Source organism: Apostichopus japonicus, chromosome 5 (genome assembly GCF_037975245.1).
Source record: "Apostichopus japonicus isolate 1M-3 chromosome 5, ASM3797524v1, whole genome shotgun sequence".
Taxonomy (NCBI): domain Eukaryota; kingdom Metazoa; phylum Echinodermata; class Holothuroidea; order Aspidochirotida; family Stichopodidae; genus Apostichopus; species Apostichopus japonicus.
The window spans coordinates 19564701-19591459 of record NC_092565.1 but is presented as its reverse complement, the minus strand read 5'-3'; the positions used below and the strand labels follow the sequence as shown (position 1 = coordinate 19591459).

General features: G+C 39.3%; 2 protein-coding genes across 3 annotated transcripts; one reads left to right on the top strand and one right to left on the bottom strand.

The window, feature by feature from the left end:
* Positions 1 to 21: 21 nt before the first annotated feature.
* On the bottom strand, positions 22 to 26490 carry LOC139967958 (uncharacterized). Of its 2 annotated transcripts, none has more exons than XM_071972201.1 (5): positions 26333 to 26490; positions 23999 to 24208; positions 3984 to 4130; positions 2843 to 2941; positions 22 to 2116 (listed from the first exon to the last, which is right to left on the bottom strand). In XM_071972201.1, the coding sequence occupies exons 2-5, from the start codon at positions 24113 to 24115 to the stop codon at positions 1850 to 1852; spliced, it is 630 nt and encodes a 209-aa protein (XP_071828302.1). In that variant the 5' UTR covers positions 24116 to 24208; positions 26333 to 26490; the 3' UTR covers positions 22 to 1849. The 2 variants fall into 2 exon arrangements, with proteins under 2 accessions (XP_071828302.1, XP_071828303.1); XM_071972202.1 differs by lacking the exon at positions 26333 to 26490 and adding an exon at positions 26139 to 26310.
* On the top strand, positions 14860 to 22216 carry LOC139967956 (uncharacterized). Its single transcript, XM_071972200.1, has 6 exons — positions 14860 to 15058; positions 15486 to 15582; positions 15784 to 15989; positions 17827 to 18035; positions 18719 to 18884; positions 19364 to 22216. Exons 1-6 carry the CDS (start codon positions 14860 to 14862, stop codon positions 19507 to 19509), a joined length of 1023 nt encoding a protein of 340 aa, XP_071828301.1. The 3' UTR covers positions 19510 to 22216.
* Positions 26491 to 26759: the final 269 nt, after the last annotated feature.

Sequence of the window (26759 nt, the reverse complement as noted above, 5' to 3'; positions counted from 1 at the left end):
CACTAATTAGTTGATATTAGCTTTGTTTTCTTTCTACATACATAAAATTTTGGCAAGTGAAAGATTAAACTAGTAACAATAAATTTTGAAAGTCCTAATAGAAGAACAGACAAAAATTAGTCTACATTTTCTTTATCTTGACAAAAAAAACAAATCAGATCAGATCCAGAAATACCTGTCAATATATAGCAAACATTCCTTCAATCAATTAGTTTCCAGTTGCAGATTTTTGGGGGAATTAAAAGTCACAAGAAAACATGGCATGTGTTTTAATTGTCATCATAGAAGCAAGAGGTGTTTATGCGCTTGACTGAAATAGCTTGTTGCAATGTAACATCCAAACACATCTTTTAGTTGGGTACCCCACCCCCCCCCCCCACCACAGAATCATGTCATCCCCAGATTGCTACCTTTGCCAGTGAACACACTTCCTATTGGGAATTCACAACATACATTCCAGGTATATAGAACCAACTTACATACCTTTGCAAAGTCGGACAGGCTTGGAACAAAGTTTTTAGCAGCGAATGACTCCAGTAATGCCTTTGAGGGAGTGATATTAGAACATCTAATGTGGATGGGGGTGGGGTGGTTGGGGATTGGGGGTGGGGTGGTTGGGGGTGTGAGATTGCATTCTAACAGGTCAGCATACCCCCTTGTTACATGCATATGTCTATATGACAGCATCATGTACATCTCTATCTATACCACCTATGTATGGTACTTTGAGGGAGTGAGATTAGAGCATCTAATGTAGGGGTGGGGTGGTTGGGGGAGTGAGATTGCATTCTAACAGGTCAGCATACCACCTTGTTACATGCATATGTCTATATGACAGCATCATGTACATCTCTATCTATACCACCTATGTATGGTACTTTGAGGGAGTGAGATTAGAGCATCTAATGTAGGGGTGGTTGGGGTGGGGTGGTTGGGGGAGTGAGATTGCATTCTAACAGGTCAGCATACCACCTTGTTACATGCATATGTCTATATGACAGCATCATGTACATCTCTATCTATACCACCTATGTATGGTACTTTGAGGGAGTGAGATTAGAGCATCTAATGTAGGGGTGGTTGGGGTGGGGTGGTTGGGGGAGTGAGATTGCATTCTAACAGGTCAGCATACCCCCTTGTTACATGCATATGTCTATATGACAGCATCATGTACATCTCTATCTATACCACCTATTTATGGTACTTTGTACCTAGGTCGTACACTATATGGGAAAGTACACATCACAATCGATGGTTTTTTCTGGGAATACCATCCAGCAACCACAAAGTCTGTTCTTGCCATGCACTTCTATAACGAATTGCACATGGTACCTTTACCATCAAAATGTCCCATGACTACACAGCACATTGCTCAGAACTAACATTAAACAACATTTTGTGCAAAAAAAGCTCAAACACTTTGTTACTTTAAATAAAAAATAAATAAAAAAAAAACATGCAAATTAGCATGGCCGATATATAAATATGGGCATCTGCCTGGAAATATCGATGGTTTGATATCTGGTATTAAATACCACCACAGGTCTTGGAAGTGTTCTTGTCTTGGTGGAGGAAGGGGGAGGAGGGATAGCTCCATCAATTCAAGTTAAGAATAAGAAATAGATAATACAGTCAAACGGTTTACACTGGGTTGACATAACGTCTTCCATCTTCCGACAAAAGTCCATCTTCCAACAAACAATCCGTCTATCAACAAAGTCCACCTTTGGGATAAAGTTTGTAGGTCAAAAGTGAAACCTCGCGTAAAAAATCCCAGCTGGCTGTGTGCACAAATTCAGGGTTTGAATGCACAATGGAAATGTCTGTGGGCATTACACATATAAAGCTATCATGGTCCTCTTATGGAGGAGACTCTCTGGTAATAACCCAAGTGATTGGTGTCATACCCACGCCACATGAGGCTATCAGGACAGTTGTCGAAGTGAAATGTCCATCCTTGAGAGACGGGTATAAGGCACTGACAATACGGACAACATTCTTCCTCTGCAGAGCTGGTGGCTTCCTCCATCTGGCTGAGATCTTCCTCAGCAGAGCTGGTTGCTTCCTCTATGCGGCTGAGATCCTCTTGGGATTGTTCAAGCTCAACCACAGGTTCCTAGCAGAGAATAGTAAGTACCGAGAAGAAAAAAAAGATTAGTTGATAGGATTGCTAATTGTGATGACTATGAATCTATGCCAAAGAGGTGAGAAATATACCAAAGATGGTATGTCAGAGAATAACATGAAGTCATATTTTAGTGACCAGTTTGAAAGGCTATAAAGTTTATTTGCTAGAGAAAATACTAACAGGATAGTCTGGTCTTATAAATATATATCTTTGCAACTATTATGGACCAATTTTGCATTCTTCAAGATTACATTGCACTGTATAAAGGCAGTAAGAAGAATAACATCCTCTGTAAAGCCCAAATGAATAACATTACAATCACAAACACCCATTGGTTGATATTCATCGTTCCGTTATGAATGAGAGAAGAGAGCGGAGAGGGGCGTAGGGTGGAAAGGGAGGGGGAGGAACAGGGATGAGACATATTTAATGCAACAAAAGTAAATTGCAAGTGATACTATCACTAAGTTACGCTCTGATCTTAATGACAACAGGTCTCATATTTAAATATTAAGCATTTTCTATTACATGGCATACATTTATTTTATTTTCCTTTTTCTTGGCCGGAAGAAAAAAACACCTTTTTCTTTAAAGCTCATTGTAGGGTGACAAAAAGTCTCTCATAATGTCCCCCACCCCTCAACACCCCAGAGATTTGTGATCAGGAAAAATATCTCGTCATGCGACTGTCAATTTTTTCACTAGTGTACTTACTTCAGATTTGTTGATCTCCTTTGAGAGAAGACGGTTTTGACGTTTTAGGTCTTCGATAAGATCTCTTGCATCTTGAAGTTCCTTGTCTTTGTTGTCCAGCTGGGAACAAAAAAAACAAAAACAAATGTTCATTTCAAAATAGGTGTTTGTTGTTGTGAATGAATCACTAGCTGTTCATTGGGGTTAAAAACACTTATCGAAACAAAACATCAAGAAAAGTGTCATGGTTACGGATTGGTCAAAAGTTATTGTTTTTGTAACAAAGGACTAAAAAAAAAAAGTCCCCAGCAATGTGTATTCAACTTTGATCTTTCGCAATGCTATTTAGTTCGTTACAAAATCTGCTGCATCATTGCAGCTTAATGCAAACTGCTAAATAAAGTAACATTGGTAGTACATGCAACAACTGACTGTTACAGTGTACTTATATGTATAAGCAGCCAGTACATTGACTGTGTTAAAACTTGTTATCTGTTTGAAACTAGTTTCTTTTGTAGAAGCAATGCAATTCATAACAGATATTACTGTGACAAGATGGACTAAATATGCTTTCATTCTTAATGCGTTACATGCATGCTTATAACGCATATCTGTGCAAATATTCGTAACTGTTACGCAGGAAAAGTGGGCAACTCTTCCTGAATGTTGGAACCTTTAATAACCTAGTGTAATTCAACCTGGCCTGGATATCTTCAGCCATAATCTCTCCAAAGGGGAATACATTTTGAAGTACTGGAGTTTGTTTAGTTGTACAACTTTGATCGAGTGCACGATAGTGCGAGATCAGAATAATAGTTCAAACAAAGTTCCAAACGCTATGCGGATGTTGCAAATAAAAACTCCATTGTACTTTTCTGCAGGCAAATTTAGAGGGGGGGGGGGGGAAGGGGGAGGGTTGTCTTTTAATGAAATTTGCATTCCAAGAAGTGTAACAATGTATTATAGCAAATTTGTTTATATCAAAGGTTATAATCAAATATGATATGTAATTGTTTTCCTTTGCAATCTTTGTTCATGATCTACATTAAACATTGTACAAGCAAACAAAAGGGTTTATCTGTCATTAACTGAACAAGGTAAATTAGCAATTCCATCCTCGTTCCTATCCATATGCAAATTTATCTGAAAACAGTGGTCTCACCATTAGGTCTCGGATTTCTTTAATTTTTTCACATTCTTTCTCCTTCTCCAGGTAGTTCTGTTGCTGAATTCGTATATTCAAATCTGCCATTGCCAGTTCCCTCTGACACAGAGCAAGCTGGCTCTCTACATCAAGAATCTTTTCGTTCTGAGCCAAAAATACGGAGAAAACAACAATAAATTACGTGAAAATGATGAATTTTATCAAATTCAACAGCTCTCTGTAGGGAGGGAGAGAGAAGGATCAACAGATCAAAGTCAACTAAAATGCAAACTTTTCTTGGGTACTATTACTTGGTTTCTGAAAGTATCTGAGCCTGAAGTAATAGTGTACCTGGCAACATTTTAAGCAGGAAAAATCTGTATATACAGACTTCACATATATACAGAATTCTCAACAACCTAATTAGTGGCTGCATATCAAACCTCAGGCAGTGTTTGTCTTTTTAGTTTCCCGAAAGGAAAAAAACTATGGATTCACTCTTACCGAATGGAAATTTGTGAGGGGCTGGGGACCCAACTCAGTAATTAATGACTATCAAGCTGGGATTACAAAGTCGATAATTGCTTTAATTAACGGTTTGATTCGTTCAACATGGCAGCATATAGAATCGTTGTACTCAAAGCCGAAGCCATAGTGAATTAATCAGGTCACACATGCGGATTCTATTCATGCAAAGTTACCGACCTCATTACCTTTGGGGAACATTTCATAGCTGTAGTTTTGATTTATTTTGCCATAAACAATTGTATGCTTGTTAACTTGCAAAACTTTCCAATGATGCACCCACCCACCATCCATGTTCACTGCCAAGGACCAATGTTATGAGATCTAGGAATTGATTCTGTGAATGGGAATGCAAATGCTTCAGACAATTCTTCTTTTTTTTTCCAAATCCAAGCTCCAACCACTAAACTAACTGAAACAATTTTTGTCTGGCACTACTCAAGTTTTTTTCAAAAAGTTCCTTTAACATCTTCTAACAGTATAATGCCAGATAACTTCAAAATAAATTAAAATAATGTCTCTGTTTTTTCTCTGTAGGTGGTACTTATCCTTTGAACAATATTTTATTGCTGAAAAAAAAGATCTATTTTCCACGAATAACGATTGACGCAGTTCATATTTACAATTTTGAAGGTAGCACATATCGCAATTATTAAATACAATATTGATCATACACTTTCTTCTTAATGTAGGTTATAAAGTTAAACCAGCAGATTTTGATTACTAAAGGTATGCCAAATAAGGTTGTTGTTGGTGGTGGGGTGGGGGAGGGGACCAAATTGTGACATACCTTTTACTGCTTTATACACTATGGCTAATGACAGCATTATAAGTTTCCTTTAATAAAATTTTCTAGGCATAAGGTGGTAAATCAGTATGGTTAATAGCCAAAAATGATTTACTAGTCACTTTAACAAACCCCACTTCTGTAGCCTGAAGTTTTTTTTTTACCCTATTTGTAACAAACCATCAATTTATCTCACCATTTTACAGTAAAATACAATAATGGCATTAATATTCTTTACCAAATTCATCAATTAATGTAATTGCTAAATCTAGAGCACTGAAGACAGGAAATGTGCAGATCAATCCCTCTATTTCCTCCCCCACCCCCCTCCAACATGCCCCCACCTTCCCCATCCTCCCACAAACAGAAAACAAAAAAGGAAAAGAAAGATCTGGCAGGCCAATACCAAATGTAACATTACTGGAACCATGACAACATACAAACAAAAACAAAGAAACAATTTCACAGGGAAAAATGGAACATAAGGACCAAATGTACGGTTATCCTGTTTACACAAACTGTTTCATTTACTTTGTCAACAAACACACACTTTGCAAGTAGGTACAGACATTACAAAGAAATCAAGGATTTGACTGTACATCAGGGAACTGAGTTACTGGTCTGAAGTTAACAAAAGACCCTTCCACTGCAGTGACTCAGCTCAGAAACCATGACAACATCAAGGCAAATGGGAGGTGAAAGGGGTGATTAGGGAGTTTCTTTGTATTTGCTTTTCATGCAATTTGCAACTTGTCTCCAAAATATTCCTCAACGTAAGATTGCATTTGATAATAACTGACCCAGTAAACATTTTGACGTCGGATCGACGTCGGGCTTAGGTCCAGATGGTCGGTTAAACGTCGGTGTCCAACATAAGTAGTAGTTCAGACGTCGGATTGACGTCACAAATTAATCCTTTCAATTTTCGACGTCCTAACGACGGCGGATGGACGTTTGTTAATATCGTAGTTATATAAAGGTAGTCTTTCCGACGTCGGATGACAGCCCTTTAGTATACGTCGCGTTTCAATGGTCCATCCGACGCCGAAATGACCTATTATAATAGACCTATAATAAAAGGTTCGTTGGATCGACGTCGGATGAACTACGTACAGGCGACGTCGCAATGAGAACGTCCCTCCGACGCTCAAACGACCATTCAGAATAGACTAATCATAAACGGTTCGTTGGATCGACGTCGGATGAACTACGGACAGTAGACGTCGCACTGAAAACGTCCCTCCGACGCTCAAACGACCAGTCAGAATAGACTAATCATAAACGGTTCGTTGGATCGACGTCGGTTTAACTACGGACAGTAGACGTCGCACTGAAAACGTCCCTCCGCCGCTCAAACGACCAGTCAGAATAGACTAATCATAAACGGTTCGTTGGATCGACGTCGGTTTAACTACGGACTGGCGACGTCGCACTGAAAACGTCCCTCCGACGCTCAAACGACCAGCCAGAATAGACTAATCATAAACGGTTCGTTGGATCGACGTCGGTTCAACTACGGACAGGAGACGTCGCACTGAAAACGTCCCTCCGACGCTCAAACGACCAGTCAGAATAGACTAATCATAAACGGTTCGTTGGATCGACGTCGGTTCAACTACGGACAGGAGACGTCGCACTGAAAACGTCCCTCCGACGCTCAAACGACCAGTCAGAATAGACTAATCATAAACGGTTCGTTGTATCGACGTCGGTTTAACTACGGACAGGAGACGTCGCACTGAAAACGTCCCTCCGACTCTCAAACGACCAGTCAGAATATACTAATCATATACGGTTCGTTGGATCGACGTCGGTTCAACTACGGACAGGAGACGTCGCACTGAAAACGTCCCTCCGACGCTCAAACGACCAGTAAGAATAGACTAATCATGAACGGTTCGTTGGAACGACGTCGGTTTAACTACGGACAGGAGACGTCGCACTGAGAACGTCCCACCGACGCTCAAACATCCAGTCAGAGTAGTCTCATCATAAACGGTTGGTTAGATCTGCGTCCGCTCAACTACGGACTGGCGACGTCGCACTGAGAACGTCCCACCGACGCTCAAACGACCAGTCAGAATAGACTAATCATAAACGGTTCGTTGGATCGACGTCGGTTGAACTACGGACAGGCGACGTCGCACTGAAATCGTCCCTCCGACGCTCAAACGACCAGTCAGAGTAGTCTCATCATGAACGGTTCGTTAGATCTACGTCCGTTCATCTACGGACAGGCGACGTCGCACTGAAAACGTCCTTCCGACGCTCAAACGACCAGTCAGAAAAGATTAGTCATAAACGGTTCGTTGGATCAACGTCCGCTCAACTACGGACAGGCGACGTCGCACTGAGAACGTCCCATCGACGCTCAAACGACCAGAAAGAATAGACTAATCATAAACGGTTCGTTGTATCGACGTCGGTTCAACTACGGACAGGCGACGTCGCACTGAAAACGTCCCTCCGACGCTCATACGACCAGTCAGAATAGATTAATCATAAACGGTTCGTTGGATCCACGTCCGCTTAACTACGGACAGGCGACGTCACACTGAGAACGTCCCATCGACGCTCAAACGACCAGAAAGAATAGACTAATTATAAACGGTTCGTTAGATCCACGTCCGTTCAACTACGGACAGGAGACGTCGCATTGAAAACGTCCCTCCGACGCTCAAACGACCAGAAAGAATAGACTAATCATAAACGGTTCGTTGGATCGACGTCGGTTCAACTACGGACAGGAGACGTCGCACTGAAAACGTCCCTCCGACGCTCAAACGACCAGTCAGAATAGGTTAATCATAAACGGTTCGTTGGATCCACGTCCGCTCAACTACGGACAGGCGACGTCGCATTGAGAACGTCCCATCGACGCTCAAACGACCAGAAAGAATAGACTAATCATAAACGGTTCGTTGGATCTACGTCCGCTCAACTACGGACAGGCGACGTCGCATTGAGAACGTCCCATCGACGCTCAAACGACCAGAAAGAATAGACTAATCATAAACGGTTCGTTAGATCGACGTCCGTTCAACTACGGACAGGCGACGTCTCACTGAGAACGTCCCATCGACGCTCAAACGACCAGAAAGAATAGATTAATTATAAACGGTTCGTTAGATCGACGTCCGTTCAACTACGGACAGGAGACGTTGCATTGAAAACGTCCCTCCGACGCTCAAACGACCAGTCAGAATAGACTAATCATAAACGGTTCGTTGGATCGACGTCGGTTCAACTACGGACAGGAGACGTCGCACTGAAAACGTCCCTCCGACGCTCAAACGACCAGTCAGAATAGGTTAATCATAAACGGTTCGTTGGATCCACGTCCGCTCAACTACGGACAGGCGACGTCTCACTGAGAACGTCCCATCGACGCTCAAACGACCGGAAAAATAGACTAATCATAAACGGTTCGTTGGATCGACGTCGGTTCAACTACGGACAGGCGACGTCGCACGGTAAATGTCTCTCCGACTTAATCATTGATATAGTTGGTTGGATCGACGTCGAATGAAGTGTCGACAAGAGACGCCATATTAAACGACGTTAAAACAACAATTCAAAATAGACTAATCATAAACGATTCGTTGGATCGACGTCGGCTGAACTAGTTCGGTGTTGGAACGGCATTGGCGGTAGAAGTATATAAGCTTCCCTCTTTATACGCTCCAATGACTATGTAGAAATATACTATATCATAAACAGTTCGTTGGATCGGTGTCGAATCAATTTTGAACAGCGGGCGCTTACGTGAATACGTATACCTTCGACGTTTAATACAGTTTATTAATATAACGTAAAATAAACATTTCGAAATACGTGTATCCGTGACATCCAACTTAACACTGGCAATCATATGCGACTCAGACGAAAGCTGTGAAAGTACCGTCAGTATATACAACAACTTCTCGCTTATCATGCCGTTATTAAGGTAAGTAAAACTTAAATGAATCCAATAAAAGGAGACATATTTTCAGTAAAATGAATATATAGAGCAATGTTAAACATGTTAACAAGTATATTGCAAATCTACACTCGTTTTCTTCCATAACACTTGCACTGCGAGTGAAAGAAAGAACCATATCTGGTGCAGTAATATTGAGGTAACGTTTAACTTAAATAATTGATTCGGTCATGGCAGCTCCATATAACAATTATGAATCAAGTAATCGTTTGACGCACTAGAGCATACCTCGTTATACCCCATCCCATATCCTCACAAACACATCCCCGACTACGCTTTTATAACACTTCCGTAGACAAATGTGCGTCGGCAGCGCTTTCATCTTCTGCTGAGCGAACGTGAAAGAGGAATGTCAGTTTTCCTAATATGCGCTGTCCAAGACTATGGTAGCGCAGAAGGGACATTGCATTGAACAGTTACCGACTTTTCTAAACCACAAACAACGGTAAATTGTCGAGTTGACGAGACGATAACGTCATAAAATTCACAAACTTGGTATTGAATGTTGTTAATTTATTATTAATTTTCTGTAATTTGCTGAGTCGCACACTGAGTTGCTACTATCTCAAAAATGACAGAAATCGGAAAATGTTGACGAGATAAAGTATCTCCTTCAAGTTTCTGCAAATTGGCAGGTTACCAACTTTAACAAAACTACAAATATCTGAAAAATGTTGAGATGGTAACGTGATTCTAGAAATTGCCGTTTTGACCGTACAACCGACGGATCTCGTCAACGGATTAATTTTCTGTAATTTGAAGAGTGCCAAACTTTTTCAAAGAAAGTCGGGAAATTAAAAAGAAAATTACTCTTCAATGATTTGACGAATTGCACTATACTAATCTCGCGAACATAGCATTATATAATTGCGTTGAATTTTGGTTGCTCCATAGTGGAATTCAGTGTTGTTGCTTGTTCATTTTTTTAATAATATTTACGAGTTGTAATTGTGCAACACGACACTTTAACGGTGGTCATAAGGGGACATGTCTCACACATTATAGAATAACTCAACTTCTTGCCAAAACTCGTGGTTCTGTCGGGTACCGACGCTTTCTTGACATGTCTGTCAAAAAGCTTATACCTGTACCATTGGTTTAATTCTAGGTAGACTGGCCACTGTTTAGCCATGTAGTGCCCCCCCCCCCCCACACACACACAGAAACACTCATTTATAGGGAGTTTCATCCGCCATTTCCGGTCACAATCTGTTTGTTAATTTGGTGTGGGCGCTAGGGCTGTTGCCACGGCAACTCAATTTTAAATTGGAATTAATGTAAACAACATAAAAACAGTACGACTCTTTCATACCGTTTTATATTTTCACAGCACAGCAGACTACCCCAACCTCCGCATTAAATCTCATGTATAGGCTGGGTCATGTAATGTATGATTAGCCATGACCCATGATAATTGGTCATATAGGCCCAATAATCACGTGCAAATAAACAAAGGGTCAAGTTTTTAATGCTTTAGTATAGGTCAGGCCCATCTTTTAAGTGTTGCCGAGGCTGAAACTTCTAGAGTGTGGGACCTCCTTTATAGCTACTGGTTATCTGCTAACTTAGGTAGATCAAACATAGCTCCTGCGCCAGAATGCGATCTATTTTCGCGGTTATAGAACACTACCGTATTTTATTCTTAAATACGATCGTGCAAATGCCGAACCTGGCTTAAGAAATAGAAACAAAATTGATTTCTCGTTCAAAACGGTCTTTTAATGAGTCAACCATTCGGACAATTGAAAATACAAAAGATTACATTTTCTTAGCACAAAGTACGTCAGTACAAAACTGTAAACATGCAAAATAAAGCCTACATATAACGTTCGGACATTCGGTGAATTAAAGGCTGTTGACAAAAGGATCCAAACTAAATTAGAATAAATTACTTCCAAATATTTCTTGTGCAAATAGTGTGAGCTATATCACACTAAAATTTGATAAAGATCTAAGCCTTAATAGCACGATTCTGTAGAGCTGTTACTGTTGAGTACTTGAAGCAAATTAAATTTTCCTTGACGGGGGGGGGGGGGGGTAGTATAGCGATTACATGGGGGAGTGCCTCTTCGACTTGCAAAATGTGTGCAAGCAAAAAGTCAAACAAAAGGTTTCATTCGACAATATTTCACACCTGCAACTTTCCATATTACACTACTTGTATAATATTTGGATCAGTATCAGATCTTTAGTTAATTCTAATTTATTCAGTTTCCGGAAACGGGGACCAAATATGCTACGTGTATCATCCCTTGCTCGTATAACTGATATGAATCCCACACGTTAGATAAGTCATATATTCCCTTTAGTGCAAACACACGCCCTCACATATTCAACATTGAAGGTTTCCCGCGTAAATATTAACATAAATAATCACTCTCCTACACAATGACCGGCTGGTCGAATCGTACGTACGTACAAGTATGATAAGTTGCTGTAATCATACACGTTTTACATGCACGTGTTTGATCTCGCAGCTTGCGAGGCATGGATTATACATTGTATATATGACAAACATTCCACGTCTAACATACATTAACCGGCCGTTATAGCTATAACAAATTGATCAGCATCAAACTGGGATTTGCGGTTACGAGATTTTTCGGAGTACAAGGTTTTTATATAATAAATGCAAAACTAGTGGCAGCGGTCTCAAAAAAACAAAACTGCCAAGAATTCGATATAATTTGTGGAAAATAAGGACCTTGCTCTGTATACTTATGTTGTTATACTATGTATAGCCTATAGGCTCAGATTTATTTACCAACCTAGTGTATGCTGTTGTATATACTGCACAGGCGGTAGGATGTTATAGCCTAGGCCTTGTCTGTTTTTTGTTGATTCCTCGAATTAAGTTATAACCTATACTGGAGTATAGCAGAAACTGAAATGATAACGTCCTCATTGTGTTCCTCTTTATGAAGTCGGACAAGGCCTAGACGTAGGAGGTCAATTTTATTTTTTCAAACATTAAAAGGCTAGGGCCTAGGTCTATTCTTCGAACGGTATAACAATAAAGGTAAATAATTGAGCTTAGGCCCAGGGGTTGCTACAATTTTCGTCCCACTCCCAGTTTCAAACTGCCCCAAGCTAGGATCACCCCCCCCCTCCTATATCGTATTCTTAAACATTACCAAAAAAGGCACCAAAAGTGGTTTTTACCATATTCGATACTATCCTAGACTAGAGGCTAGTTCACAATCCCAAAGAAGAGAATGCCCAGGGACACTGGGATATTAATTTAACAATAACAGTTTAGGAAAGACAAAATCCCCACACCTGTCTTGAATACTCAATATAGTTCCCTCTGAGACTAAGAGGATATTTTAGGCCAGTTGAGCACAACTGCCCGTAGCTTAAGTCTCGAATTTTCAACATTTCTTCTTTGCTATGGCTTATGTAAAACCAATATCGTATTGGAAAATAAGACGTAATGTACAATTTCAACTAAAGCACCACCCCTATCTCAAAATAGATAAGAGTAAAGTTCCTAAACAGATTCAAGAGCCCAGCAACTTAGACATTCCAGTCACAAATACTGCACTAAATTTTACTTCTAGCCCCACAGTATCACAAACAGGCCATGACAATGTTAGGCTTAGCACTAGGCCTTCTGAAAGCAAACACCTCTTCAACAATACATTAAACAATCCTGGAGTTACCCACAGGCCGAGTAGTAATTCTGAAAGTGAATTTGAAGAGCTTTCACAATGTTCTAGTAGCCAGTCAGATGTTGATGAAATGAGCCTCTCTGATCAGTTGGGGGAATGGGCTACATCAAACAACATATCACAAACAGCAGTATCTAGTTTGTTAAACATTTTAAAACCATACCACATTGATTTGCCAAAGGATCCAAGATCACTTCTAAAGCCCATTAAAGACATTTCTTTTGAAAACATAGCAGGGGGCAAGTACTATCACTTTGGCATTGCTAACTACATTAAATCAAAAATGCAGTTATCACAGCCATGTAAAGAATCTATCTCAATTAAAATTAACATTGATGGTCTACCCCTGTTTCGCAGTTCAAATATGCAGTTCTGGCCAATTTTGGGGATCACTGATCAAATTTTTGACAGTACACCATTTCCAATTGGAATATTTTCTGGAATGTCGAAACCATCTCCAGTTAATGAATTCTTAAAACCATTAATTGACGAGGTTACAAGTCTCGAAGAACATGGTATTGAGCATTGTGGGGCAAAATACCAATTTTCAATATCTGCTGTTATTTGTGATGCCCCGGCTCGTGCCTTAATAAAGCGTGTAAAAGGGCATTCCTCCTACAAAGGCTGTGATCGGTGCATACAAACTGGAACTTGGATGGGAAAAATGGTGTACAAAGAAAGTGCAGATAGTTTAAGAACTGACGAAAGTTTCCAACAAATGCTTGACGAAGATCACCACCTTGAACAATCTCCATTTTCATCTACTTCTATAGGATTAGTTTCCCAATTTCCATTAGATTATATGCATCTGGTGTGTCTGGGTGTTACTCGTAAACTGCTGGGTTTGTGGATGAAAGGTCCGCTCAAAACTAGAATGCCAACCAGAGTGATCAATGCAATTTCTGAGAAGATGATTTCACTTAGAGAGTTCATGCCAAGAGAGTTTTCAAGAAAACCTAGATCACTCCGAGAAGTTGATAGATGGAAGGCTACGGAGTTCCGTCAATTCTTAGTCTACACTGGTCCATTAGTCCTTTCTAGCCAAATACCAGTGAACCTTTACCACAACTTCATGCTGCTTTCCGTTGCAGTTCAAATTCTGTTGTCACCAAGGCTTTGTAACCAATCATCATTGATTGATTATTCTGAAGAATTATTAAAACTGTTTGTTGCACATTTCTCCAAATTGTATGGCAAGGAAATGGTAGTGTACAATGTACATTGTTTGCTTCATCTTGCTGATGATGCACGTAAATATGGTCCACTAGATAATGTTTCTGCATTTCCATTTGAAAGTTATTTGGGCACATTGAAGAAAATGGTGAAAAAGCCATCACTGCCACTGCGGCAAGTAGTTGGGCATCTGTTGAGAAAGGGGGAAATTCAGAAAAGCATGAAGAACAATGAGTACACTATCCTCAAACAAGAACATTCAAATGGGCCAGTGCCAGAAGGACATTTAGCTATGTCACAGTATGCCTACTTTTATCACAAAGATTTGAATGTCCATATAACTCTTTGCACTGGGGACAATTGTGTTCAAATAGGGAATGATGTGTGCCTAGTGCAAAACTTTTTTGTTACCAATGATGATTTGTATGTGGTTTATCGATCATTCACTCACAAGGAAAATTATTTTAGCTATCCTTGTGAATCAAAGTGTATAGGAATTTTACAAGTTGACAGTATAAGTGAAAATCTACAGGTATCACATTCGAGGGAAATTTCCAAAAAATATGTACTTTTACCGCATAGAAATTGGTTCATTGCTATGCCTATCCTTCATTAAAGAGCAAGTTTATATTAAGGAGACTTCAGGCCAGTTACTGTTAGTTTAAGTTTAATGTTAAATACATTTTAACACTTCATTTACTTACATATATGATCATCACTTTAACATAAATTAGAAAAATTATATTACTCAATCTTAGCATGGACCCATTGTATCACATTGTGGAGTTTACGGACTCTAAGGAGATAGCCATCATCAATGAGAAATGGATGGTTTCTGAGGGTACTTGTTTGTGGCCCCCCTTCAAATCTTCAGCAAGTTTGGCAAAGGCTCTGAAGACTACCACAGAGCCCGAGACAAGTTGGAAGGCTTTTAAAATAAGAAAACTATATGCAACAAGTAAGTAAAAATTATGTTAAATATAATTGAAGGGTGTGTCTTCATACTCTCTATTTGCCCCCATTTCTAAGTACTGGTTTTAATACTTGTTGCTAATATGCTACACAGCCCAGCCCAGAAGTTTGAGATGAAATGTTGGAGAACAGTAATAAATTAATGCAGTAACTACCATTGAACGCACTGTTTCACCACGATGGGCTATGAACTCACAAGTGCTCTGTCCAGTGGTTACCTAATCTATAAGGACCCCCTCCCCCCCCCCCACCCTGTCTCATGCCCTTTGTTTATCCTTCTCATTTTGGCTGGGTTATCCAACTGTTTCCTGATATTTTTCAATTTACCAAGGAATAAAATAAAAATGTAACTTCACAAATTCAAAGTAAAGGTATTCAAATACATGGGGCATATTTTATATTATTCCATACAGATTCATATGACAAGGCAGTTTCCAAACTAAGGCAGGCTGAAGATGAGTCAGACCTGCAGACAGGAGATGAGGAAGTAACCATAGGAAGAAAACGAAAGTAAGTCCCAACACAGCAAAAAGACTGATAGAGTCACACATGTATACAAAGCAGTGAAGCACCAAAGTATAATTATCACCAAGTTTCTCTTTTCAACTGGGGTGGGAGGGTGATTTGTTAGCGTAAAAGTGGTCAAAGTAAGATAGATTTTAGGTTATCATTATTGTATTATGGTAATTTAATTTTTTTATTTTATTGCAGACCTAATCAACGTTATATGGTTGAAAGCTCGAGTGATGAGGAGTTTCCTGCCTCACCAAAGCGACCCAGACCACCATCATTGCCATCAACTTCAACACCTGTAACTCCGCTTGCTCTATCTCCTGCCCCACCGCGCTCTCCAACCCCACCTTGCTTCCCCAACCAAACTTTGGACAATAGTGCAGCCTCTTCTTTCCATTGCCCTGGTAATTTTCTTTTAACTCTTTTCAATTATTTGCAAGCATTGTACATTAGCTCTATTGATTTACAGAATTTTCAGCTTCATTAAATTAAAGCAATTGACACATGTTTGAATTGTTTCAATTAAAACCAGAATGCAAAATGCATTGAGGTTTCGATGACTTCAATGCACTAGACTTCTGCTTGTTAGTATATAACCAGAACTAGCTGTTACAATAACACTATGGCATTCTAACACAGGTCAGTCTGTACGTGGTTATACACACCTCCATCAAAAACAGTAGGGTTCTTGTACTCAATGTTATGAATCCGCACACCAAGTATTACAAACCAAACCAAATCGCTAATAACTTTGCACATTAAGGTTGCAGAGGAGTCCACTTATGGACAATTTAGATTGGAATATGCCCACGAAACTTGAAAGAATCAACTTGAAAGAAGCTAACACAGGTCACTGGAGGTCAACCTGAGGTCAAAGGTCACCCAAATGCAGGTCGACTATTGTATTACAATAGCGTAACTCCCAACCTTGATGGACATTTGGTTCTCAAGTTATTGCAAAAATACTAGTTTTTGACCCCTGATTGACCTTTGTTGACATTGGATCACATGACTGTTATGTTTTGAAACAATCCCTTACCCCATTCACAACTAGTCCCAAAATATCAACCTTGTTGGAACCTGTCAATGGTAGTTTCACAAGTTGAGAAAAACTAGGCCAACATTACAGCCAACTCCATGAAGTGAAAACAAATCTCAAGTTCACAGGTGCTTGACCTAGTTTCTCCTTGGCAGCTGGCCAAGAAAATGTTTTGAAATTCGTGGTACCTGTGCAACTTACATCCAACCAGAACTACCAATGATCTACAAATATTTTCTAGAGAAGGCATGCTTCGCCATTCAAATGCACTATTCCATCAAAATCACATCAACTTTTTAGCAAAATATCCATACGGATGAGTGACAAGTGTTGCAGTAGCTCTAGCACTTTTATATATCTATGGTCTGCAAGCAAGCCTTGGAAGACACTGTTTTACACACACACACACACACACATGTATGTAGCTATGTACATAGTAATTCAGGACTTCTAGCGACACACTTAAGTCAATGGGGATATTGTCGCGAGTTCGGATTCAAATCTACGGATGCCCGTAAGATCATTTTCAATTGTCAATAGGCTCTCCTATTCTTATGAGGCGAATCGCCCATGTCATCTACTTATTAGGCTGGACGATGGGAGATACCTATATTATGAAAAGGTATGAAAAAAGTTGACCCCTGGTGACCCTAAATGACCTTCGACATCCACCAAAAACGATAGGCTTTTTGTACTTAATGTGGTCAACCTACATACCAAATATGAAATCAATCCAAGCTTTGCTTCTTGAGATATCATGTTTACAAGCTTCTCACTATTTGACCCCTGGTGACCTTAAATGACCTCTGACCTACACCAAAAACAATAGGCTTCTTGTACTCAATAAGGTACTCCTATGTACCAAATATGAGAACTGTCCAAGCTTCCCTTCTTGAGATATCGTGTTTACAAGCTGGGCGTCACAAACGCACACACACACGCATGATTGCAAATGTTACGATTATCATCGAAACCAAAAATGCTAAGGTATGAAGACAAAGTAATATTTGTTACTATTTAATATTATTTATTTATATTCTTGTGAATTGTTATTTATTATTAAATTGATGCTAAATATGCAACAACAAAAAATGAAAGACCTAATGTACAGTATAATTTTTAAGGGAACACAGTTTTACTATGACACATGGAGTTTATAGGAATGTAACTAAGTTTATTTTGTTGTTGTCAACTTTTATTAGATTTTGAAAAAAGGGTAATCTCGATGCTGACGGAGATTAAGGCGGAGGTTCAGCACAACAAGTTGCTGCTAAAAACACTGACTGAGGCAAACGTCCTACCAGAGAGTGAAGAAGACGATTGGCTAAATGAATTTCCTCTAAAGTCCCTTGAAGGTATAACTTCTTTGGAGGAAAAACTTAAAAATGACACAGGATCAAGGAAAAAACTGGTAAGAAATGTTTTTTGTGTGTTTTTGATTGCACGTTTTTAAAGAAACCAGTAGTGTAAGCGTTCTATGATTGAGTTTTAGACTAAATGTAACTTGCTGTAATTTCGTGCTCCATCAATTTGTAATATAAAGTTAATGAAAACCTTTTCACAGCCATATTAAATAGACATATGATGCTATGTGGTCTATAAGTCTCATATTTCAACCCAAGTTATAAGTGTAGATGGCACAGTTTAAAATTTGCTCTATGAGCCTTATAATTGCATATTGCTTTAAAAATTGCACTACTTTTTTTTCAACTGGGAGTGGTAGGAGTCTTACAGTTTTAAACAATCTTGCCAAACTCTTAGATACTTATGCACCCAGTGACCCCACTCCTGTCATACGTGGTATGTCATAAGTCATACCTCTATCTGAGATATATTTGCATTATTTTTTTGAAAAAATTGTATCTCTGTTAACTACATACATTTTGAAATATATTACTTTTTAATTATACTTCTTGTAGTAATGTTTACCAAATACATATTTTTAGAAAATAAATTAATTACAACTAATGTAATACTAATAGTAGTGTGGTGGTAAATAACAAGTAAACAATTCATAACTTATTACAACTGGATAACATAAACTTTGTTCCTTAATAAATTTCATTTTTTTTTCGCAATCACCTCCTTATATAGGTCCAGAAGCTGTCTATGATAGGTGGGACCAACTTGGATAGTAGTGTGAGAAGGATTTTATCATTCCTAATGAGCAGTGCCTTGGCCACAAAATTCAACTGGTTAGGCAGGGGGAGTGCCGAAAAGAAAGCCTTTTCTACCCTTCTTCTGAAAGATTTGATTTTTAGTAAGTATACAAATGCCTATAATAAAAAAAATAAAATCGTCCCAGTTGTTCAAATGGTATATATACTGTGACAAACTAACAGTGCTTCAATGATGCATCATGTAACATGTAGAAAAGCTTCACACTGAACTACACACAAACATTATGCATTGTATACATCTTTCCCAAAAGGCCAAGGCCCATATTTTAACCATCAAGCAACTTTGTGTAGATTGAATGGTTTTGTCAGACTGCAATGTGTGACTGTAATTCATATAAGATAATGTACTCATCTTTGCAAAGCGCTGAGCAGAGCAGTAAAATTGGACCAAGTTGATAAGTATCATCAATGCCCTCCAATCATTTGGGATGAGACTTGCCTGAAATAAACAACATAATATCAATTAAGCCATGCGGTCAGTCATTAGATTACATTTTCTCTTGGTTTATTCATGTGATTATACTTATAATTGCTCTTCGTTTTTTCCTATTGTCCCTAGGGGCCATCTCAAGAAACCCTTTGACAAAAACAGCAACCCAGTCACAGGTGGAAGCAGTCATTAAATTATGGCTAAAACATGCTGCAGACCGGACTGGTGCCCGCAAGGACAGGCAGGCACAACAGCCAGATTGTCAGCTTGATTAAAGTCAAATACTTTAAATTCAACATAAGCCTAGATCATCTTTCCATTATCAGTATCAAGACTGCTTTCCCATTGTTTAACTTTAGTGTGACACTTTTGAACTGTCATTAAACTGTTCCTTTCACTTAACATGCCTTGTAAATAGTAATGGCTATATTATAGTCTTCTAACACATTTTGAAGACTATAGCAGTAAAAGTAATCAGTAAAAAAATCTTGCAGGGTCTACATCCTTGCATCAAATGCAATTCCATTCTCCTAGTGAAAGATATTTTATTACAATTCAAAGTAGTCCTTAGCCTCATATCAGCCCAAAGTGCCTGCATGACATATAAACTACATGCTGGAGCCTGGTGGTATTCTGTTTGCTTCCTGGTTCCTCCAGTGCCTTTCCCAGAGGATGGTGCTACTTTTTTTCTTACAAATTAAGAGTGCTTAAATACAAAATGGTGAGTTATTATATAAGATTGGTAGTGACCAGAAGCCATTCTGGCAATTTTCTTATCCCACCATACTTTTGGTGACTATTATCAAGTTACCACCCCCAGTTTAAAAGTAGTCTGCATAGGCCCCAAATTATAGCACTTTATAATTGCTAGACATTTTCAAAAAGTATTTTCCTGGAGGTCGTTATTCTCCAAATTGTTCTCGGACATTTTCTTAATGAACACCCAAGACGAAAGAATTTCTCAGTGGGGTAAATTTCTTCGAAGGCGGTAATAAAAACAATTTAAGAATTATGACCAAAAGTGACCATATTTAAATTTCTGGCATAATTCGCGGAAATACTGCATACCTTTAAAATTAGCACTGCTACATGCTGGTCGATACGCAGACCGACTTTACAAAAAAAAAAAATTCTTACAAAGGAAATCCCGGCCTGAACTTTAATCTAAGTTAGAGGGTGTTGGGATTCAGGCATTAGCCAAATATGCTACAAATAAAAATAGTATATACAAATATTGTACTGCAACTATATACCAACTGCTATTGAAAACATCGGTTGATACTTGATAGGTCCACGGCATATGCCCTTCCTGTACAGACTGTAGTGTTATCCAGGGCACGATCAATTCGGTATCTTATTTCTACTCTGCAGTAATTGACTAAGCAACTGAGAACGAGTAACATGATAATTAAACAACTGATGGGATAAATATGTACTTACCTATCAACTCTATCGATACTGCTCATTCCGTGTTTTTGGTAGCACGATATCTGTATTATTGCGTTTATTCTCGTATTAATTGGAAAACAAATTATTAGGCTGGAATGGCGATCCGTAACAAGTGTTATGAGGCGGTTTACTGCTACGAGTGTGACGACGCCTTGTGAGCTCGGTATAACTGGTATCTCGATTTCTCGCCCTTGCTCAAGTAAATGAGTCAAATATTCCGTTGATTATAAGATTACCTCTCTCGTCTCTAAATTAAAGTCCAATTAGCGTTGTTAAGTTTACTTCAAGATACTGATAAGAAACCATGTTTACTTAAATAGCCTGTACGTCCGCAAACAACGATCACTAGCTAAGAGCGATTGTTTCGACTAACTTTTCACTACTGACATGCCTCTGAAATAAGAACTCTTGGGCTCACTCATGTTCGGGCATCTGGTCACTCATTGGTTCAATGTTACCTAATTCATCAAATCTGTCATTGAAAGGACCAACCAAGAGTGAGAAAGAAACGTCACGTGCTGTTTATCTTTTTATTGTTTTTTTTTTCTGAATTGACTAGACGTCTGAAATAGCGGGTCAAGCAATTTCTTATGTTTTTCTTTTTAAGGGATTGTGGGAACCAAGGGAATGTCAAAAGTGCAACGAGGTTAATGACCTTACATCTTGTAGATAGACAGAATGTGGTATATGCACAAAGGCACCGACATTTCCAATCTACGTGTGTCTAGTAACGACTCCAGAACTGATGTAAAAATATTTATATTTCGAAATTTCAGTTGTATTACAGACTAGGCAATCACTACTTGTTTTGGATTGCTGTTATGGGAAAATGCTCGTGGATTTCAATATTTATTTTTTACATTGTTTTATTTTGTTGGTAATTTTCCTTTTTGTACTTCTCGAGTGTTTTCGGGATTTTCCCTACCTCTAGTGTAGTGAATGCGAGAAGGCATATTTTGGTGGGAGATTAGTACCGTGACCTAGCGGTGTCAAACCTATTCTACTTGTAAAATGCGATACCAATAGGACTGCATGGACTATTTTCTTTACATTTGTGTAATGAACCGTAGGCGGTTGCAGTGATATTACGGTAAATCGTTACCGCCATAAGGGCGACAGAAATTTTTTTTTCTTTCTTTCGATTGCGACAGCTTTTCTCCATAAAACCCACCTGGTCAGAGTGTATTTAGGTTAAGAAACGTTGGAATCTAATTCGGAAGTTTGTTTTCTGAAATTCATGAGGAAACTATGAATGGGACTTTAACATATGGCATTTCATCGGCGGTGGGGTGTAACTCGTACGACAATGTACATGTAGAGCGCTCCTTTTTACCACAACGGTTTATGTTGATAAGTTTGGAACAACAGTCAACAACTTCCATTGCCTTTTAATAAACATGCAGCTGTAGTAACATATAGTCTGTGCTATGTAGCGCATTTTACCTCTATTAACTTTATAGTAGACTTTTCTTGTGACTTTATCATATTATTGTAATCAAATATAAAAGGGCCGTTTTCTTTTAAAACGAAATATTTCAATCAACTCATGTTTTTCATTTTTCGATTTAAAACAAACTTACCATACATTGTTAGTAAACTATAAACCAAGCCAGAGTCAATCCGACGTTAAAATGATGTGTTACAAAGACGTCCACTTAACGTCGTTTGGTATATCGAAGAGACGGCCAAACGTCGGACCAACGAATAATGGACGGTTTCATCGACGTCAAATCAACGTCGACATTAAATGTTGGAAAAACGTCCAATGAACGTCGTTTGAACGGTATACCGAAGAGTCGGCCAAACGTCGGACCAACGAATATTGGACGGTTTCATCGACGTCGATTCGATGTCGACATTAAATGTTGGAAAGACGTCAAATGAACGTCGTTTGAAAGGTATACCAAAGAGTCGGCCAAAGGTCGGACCAACGAACTGTGGACGGTTTCATCGACGTCGATTCGACGTCGACATTAAATGTTGGAAAGACGTGAAATGAACGTCGTTTGAACGGTATAACGTAGAGTCGGCCAAACGTCGGACCGACGATTATTGGACGGTTTTATCGACGTCGTTTCGACGTCGACATTGAATGTTGGGAAGACGTCCAGTTAACGTCGTTTCAACGTATACCGAAGAGTCGACCAAACGTCGGACCTACGATTATTGGACGGTTTCATCGACGTCGAATCGACGTCGACATTAATTGTTGGAAAGACGTCCAATGTACGTCGTTTTAACTGTATACCGAAGAGTCGGCCAAACGTCGGACCAACGATTAATGGACGGTTTCATCGACGTCAAATCAACGTCGACATTAAATGTTGGAAAAACTTCCAATGAACGTCGTTTGAACGGTATACCGAAGAGTCGGCCAAACGCCGGACCAACGAATATTGGACGGTTTCATCGACGTCGATTCGACGTCGACATTAAATGTTGGAAAGACGTCAAATGAACGTCGTTTGAAAGGTATACCAAAGAGTCGGCCAAAGGTCGGACCAACGAATTTTGGACGGTTTCATCGACGTCGATTCGACGTCGACCTTAAATGTTGGAAAGACGTGCAGTGAACGTCGTTTGAACGGTATAACGTAGAGTCGGCCAAACGTCGGACCGACGATTATTGGACGGTTTTATCGACGTCGTTTCGACGTCGACATTGAATGTTGGGAAGACGTCCAGTTAACGTCGTTTCAACGTATACCGAAGAGTCGGCCAAACGTCGGATCAACGAATATTGGACGGTTTCATCGACGTCGAATTGACGTCGACATTAATTGTTGGAAAGACGTCCAATGAACGTCGTTTGAACGGTATACCGAAGAGTCGGCCAAACGTCGGACCAACGAATATTGGACGTCTGAATCGACGTCGAATCGACGTTGCCCCACTTTGCAAACGGAAACGTGGGAGACGTCGGTCCGACCATTTCACGCGACCCAAACCCAACGTCGATCCGACGTCAAAATGTTTACTGGGGAGCCACCCTCGATCTTTGAGTGTTCTTCCTTTTTTGCACACCACAAGGATTTGAGCGATTCCTTCAGGGAGAGGTTTCTGGTTCTATTTAGTTAAACTGAACATATACGAATTGCAAAAAAGGACATTTTAAGGTTGTCAACTTTTTCTGAATAGTTTAATATACAGCCTGGTAGTCCTACTGGACTATATATAGCCACATCAAGGACCTGCCTCTAAGTATAAATGGGATTGTTTTATACTGCAGGATAGAAGGACTAGTTAACTAGATTACAAAAATCGACACAAACAGTTGAAGAATTAACTTGACCCACAGATACAATATAAACTTACCTTCTCTTTTAACTGTGACAAAATGGTGGATCCATTGCAGTGACAGGAGCTGTTAATCCCGGCATCCTGCTCGGACTGAATACAGCTTACACACTCAGACGCACCTTTGGGTGTCATCTTTCAGTGTAGAGACTATCTAACCAGACTTTGTCGTAGTTAAACACTATCTGCAGTACTTAGCAGATGTAAGAGTCCCGTTTGATGCTGATCCTGTTTGATTGACAAAATAATTGTTCACCATGCACTGGCAAATCCAGTCGATCAGTAAAACACAACAACTAATGGTAAAATTCCTTCCTCGATATCCAAGTCCAATATTACTGTAATATGGAGCTAGCTAGGCAACTGGCAATTAACCTTTGCAACTGCTTGTACAAACCAGAGGAAAGTGTTATATATTCTAATATATATCACAAGTCCACAACAAATGCTATATGGAACTATACAGTATGTAGCAGTATATATGCCACTACCTCACGTGTGCATTGCAGTTGTTTAGCATGTAGCTGATCATATGACTGTAGTAAGTTTGGAATATGGTCTGTACAAAGCACAAAGATACCAAAGGGCATGGACTGCAGGCTAGACTGTTTACATGCAAACATATGCAGCCTAATGCAGGTACAGTTTGTAGACAGAATAGCAAGGTAAAAATAAGGTTAGGTTAAGTTTGATCAAAGTCTGTTTGCTTGTTGCAGTACTGTATGTGATGTCTTCCTGTGGCTAAAACACCAAATCTCAAACTTTTGGGAGATGTGGTCATAGCACTGTGTACATCACTAATGATCACATGGTCACAGCCAAGGGAAATATTAGTGATGTCGACGATTTGCTGTGTTGGTAATCATGGTTGAACCAAAACAAACTGACCTCTATGTTTAGAACAAACAGAGAATTAGAACTGTTTGACTGGAAAAAGTACTAAATCTTCAAGTTACCAAGATATTTTTTAAATTGGGATGTGGGGAGGGGCCGGGGGTTGCAGGGTGTTGGGGAGGCTGTAACATCTACTCAAAATTTCATGGAAAAATTAAAGATGCAAAACATGTAAAGGAATGGATTTATCAGCACCTTTCATGTTCTGGTTCTATGGTTATAGCACTTCGATAAAATTCACATTTTGCCCTCTGCAACATCAGCTCACAAATCTTACACTAAAGTATATCAGTAATGCCCCCAAATATGCTAGAAATTCAGATAATGGCCACGATCATGATCAAATTTAAGCCTATTTTTTTAGTAGCCTATTTTACTAGATCTACTCTGAGCTGATGTATAGTTATCCACAATGAGACATTTTATTTTCTATTCTAACATTAATTCCTGGTTGTCTGTGATAAAAGTAGAGGGATCAGAATAATTATACCTCCAAGAAAATGCTTTTGAAAAATTTTCATGCAATTATAAGCTTGTTAAAATTTGGTGACAATAACTGAAGACCTTGAAAGTAAGGTTTGTGAGCTGGGCTGCAAATTTTTTTGGATGAAAGCTATCACTGTCAAAAACAGGTTGTCAGACCAGCTGGGGAGCAGGAATTCAGTGTAGGCCCCAAATTATAGCATGCTATTATTGCTAGAAGTTTAGAAAAAGTACATTCTTAGGAGGTCTTTACTCTCCAAGTTGTTCTCAGACATTTTAATGGAAAACACAAGATGACTGAATGTCCCAGTGAGGAAAATTTCCTTGATGTTTGTAATAAAAACAGTTTAAGAATTTTGACCAAAGTTGACCATTTATGAATATCTAGCATATTTGGGGCTAATACAGCATACCTTTAAGAGTAGCAACTCACTGCTCATACTTTAGTAAGGGTGTAGTTTTTTTTTCTTTGCAAAATAACAGCAATATTGAGTGGAACAGGTCATACAATGAAACAGATTTCTCTGGCCCAGCTGTTAAAAACTAGTTAGTAATGATCCATAGAATATTACAGCAAAGTTTGGTCTTTTGCTTTGGAAAGTCAGAACAGGCTGCCTGTCAAGCCACCCTGGTCTACACAGCATACACTGACACTTTTGCAAAATGAGATCCTAGCAGTTTTCATTCCTCATCAGCACATGAAATACAGCAAACTCGTGCACCATGCAATGCTTTCAGAGTTTGACTGTATTGTCGTGCAAACGGTTTAAACAAAAATTACCTCTTTTCGTTGTGGAGTAAGGACTTCTGAAACTTAGCTTTCACTATATTTTCATACGACATTCGGCTAGGCCTACCACATATTTTTAGGAGCACAACTTGGTACAAGTTTAGACCTATGGTTGTACCGACCGAGTCTATGATTGTGATGTTAAATGAAATTTCCCTTCGTACATGCATGCGTATACCACTCACATATTAAAAAGCCGTCACACAATTAGCCAAGTCGCGTACAAAGGAAGCTCATCGAAGAAAGTGTAAAGGTGTTTCTGGGTGCTTTTGCGCTAAAAATTAAATGTCCAATTGATAACAGTGGTTTTTGTTTTGCCGGGAGTTCGAGGCTCGCAGACCCAGTCCACAGCAGGTATACAATAATCGCAAATGGATCTTACGGTGGCTTATAGGGACATAGAAAAGAAAGAAGAGTGTTCCAAAATCTCACAATTTTGACTTTAAAAGTAAAAATTTTGACTCTTTATCTCAAAATTTTGAAAAGCCCCGTCTGTGTACCTGGACTAGTACGTCACTTGTGGTTGTTCAGTCTCCTTGGTCCTTTCCCAAACTCCCGCTGCTCACGGGGTACGGTCAAATCTGCATTACGCCCAGCCAAGGGGGGGGGGGG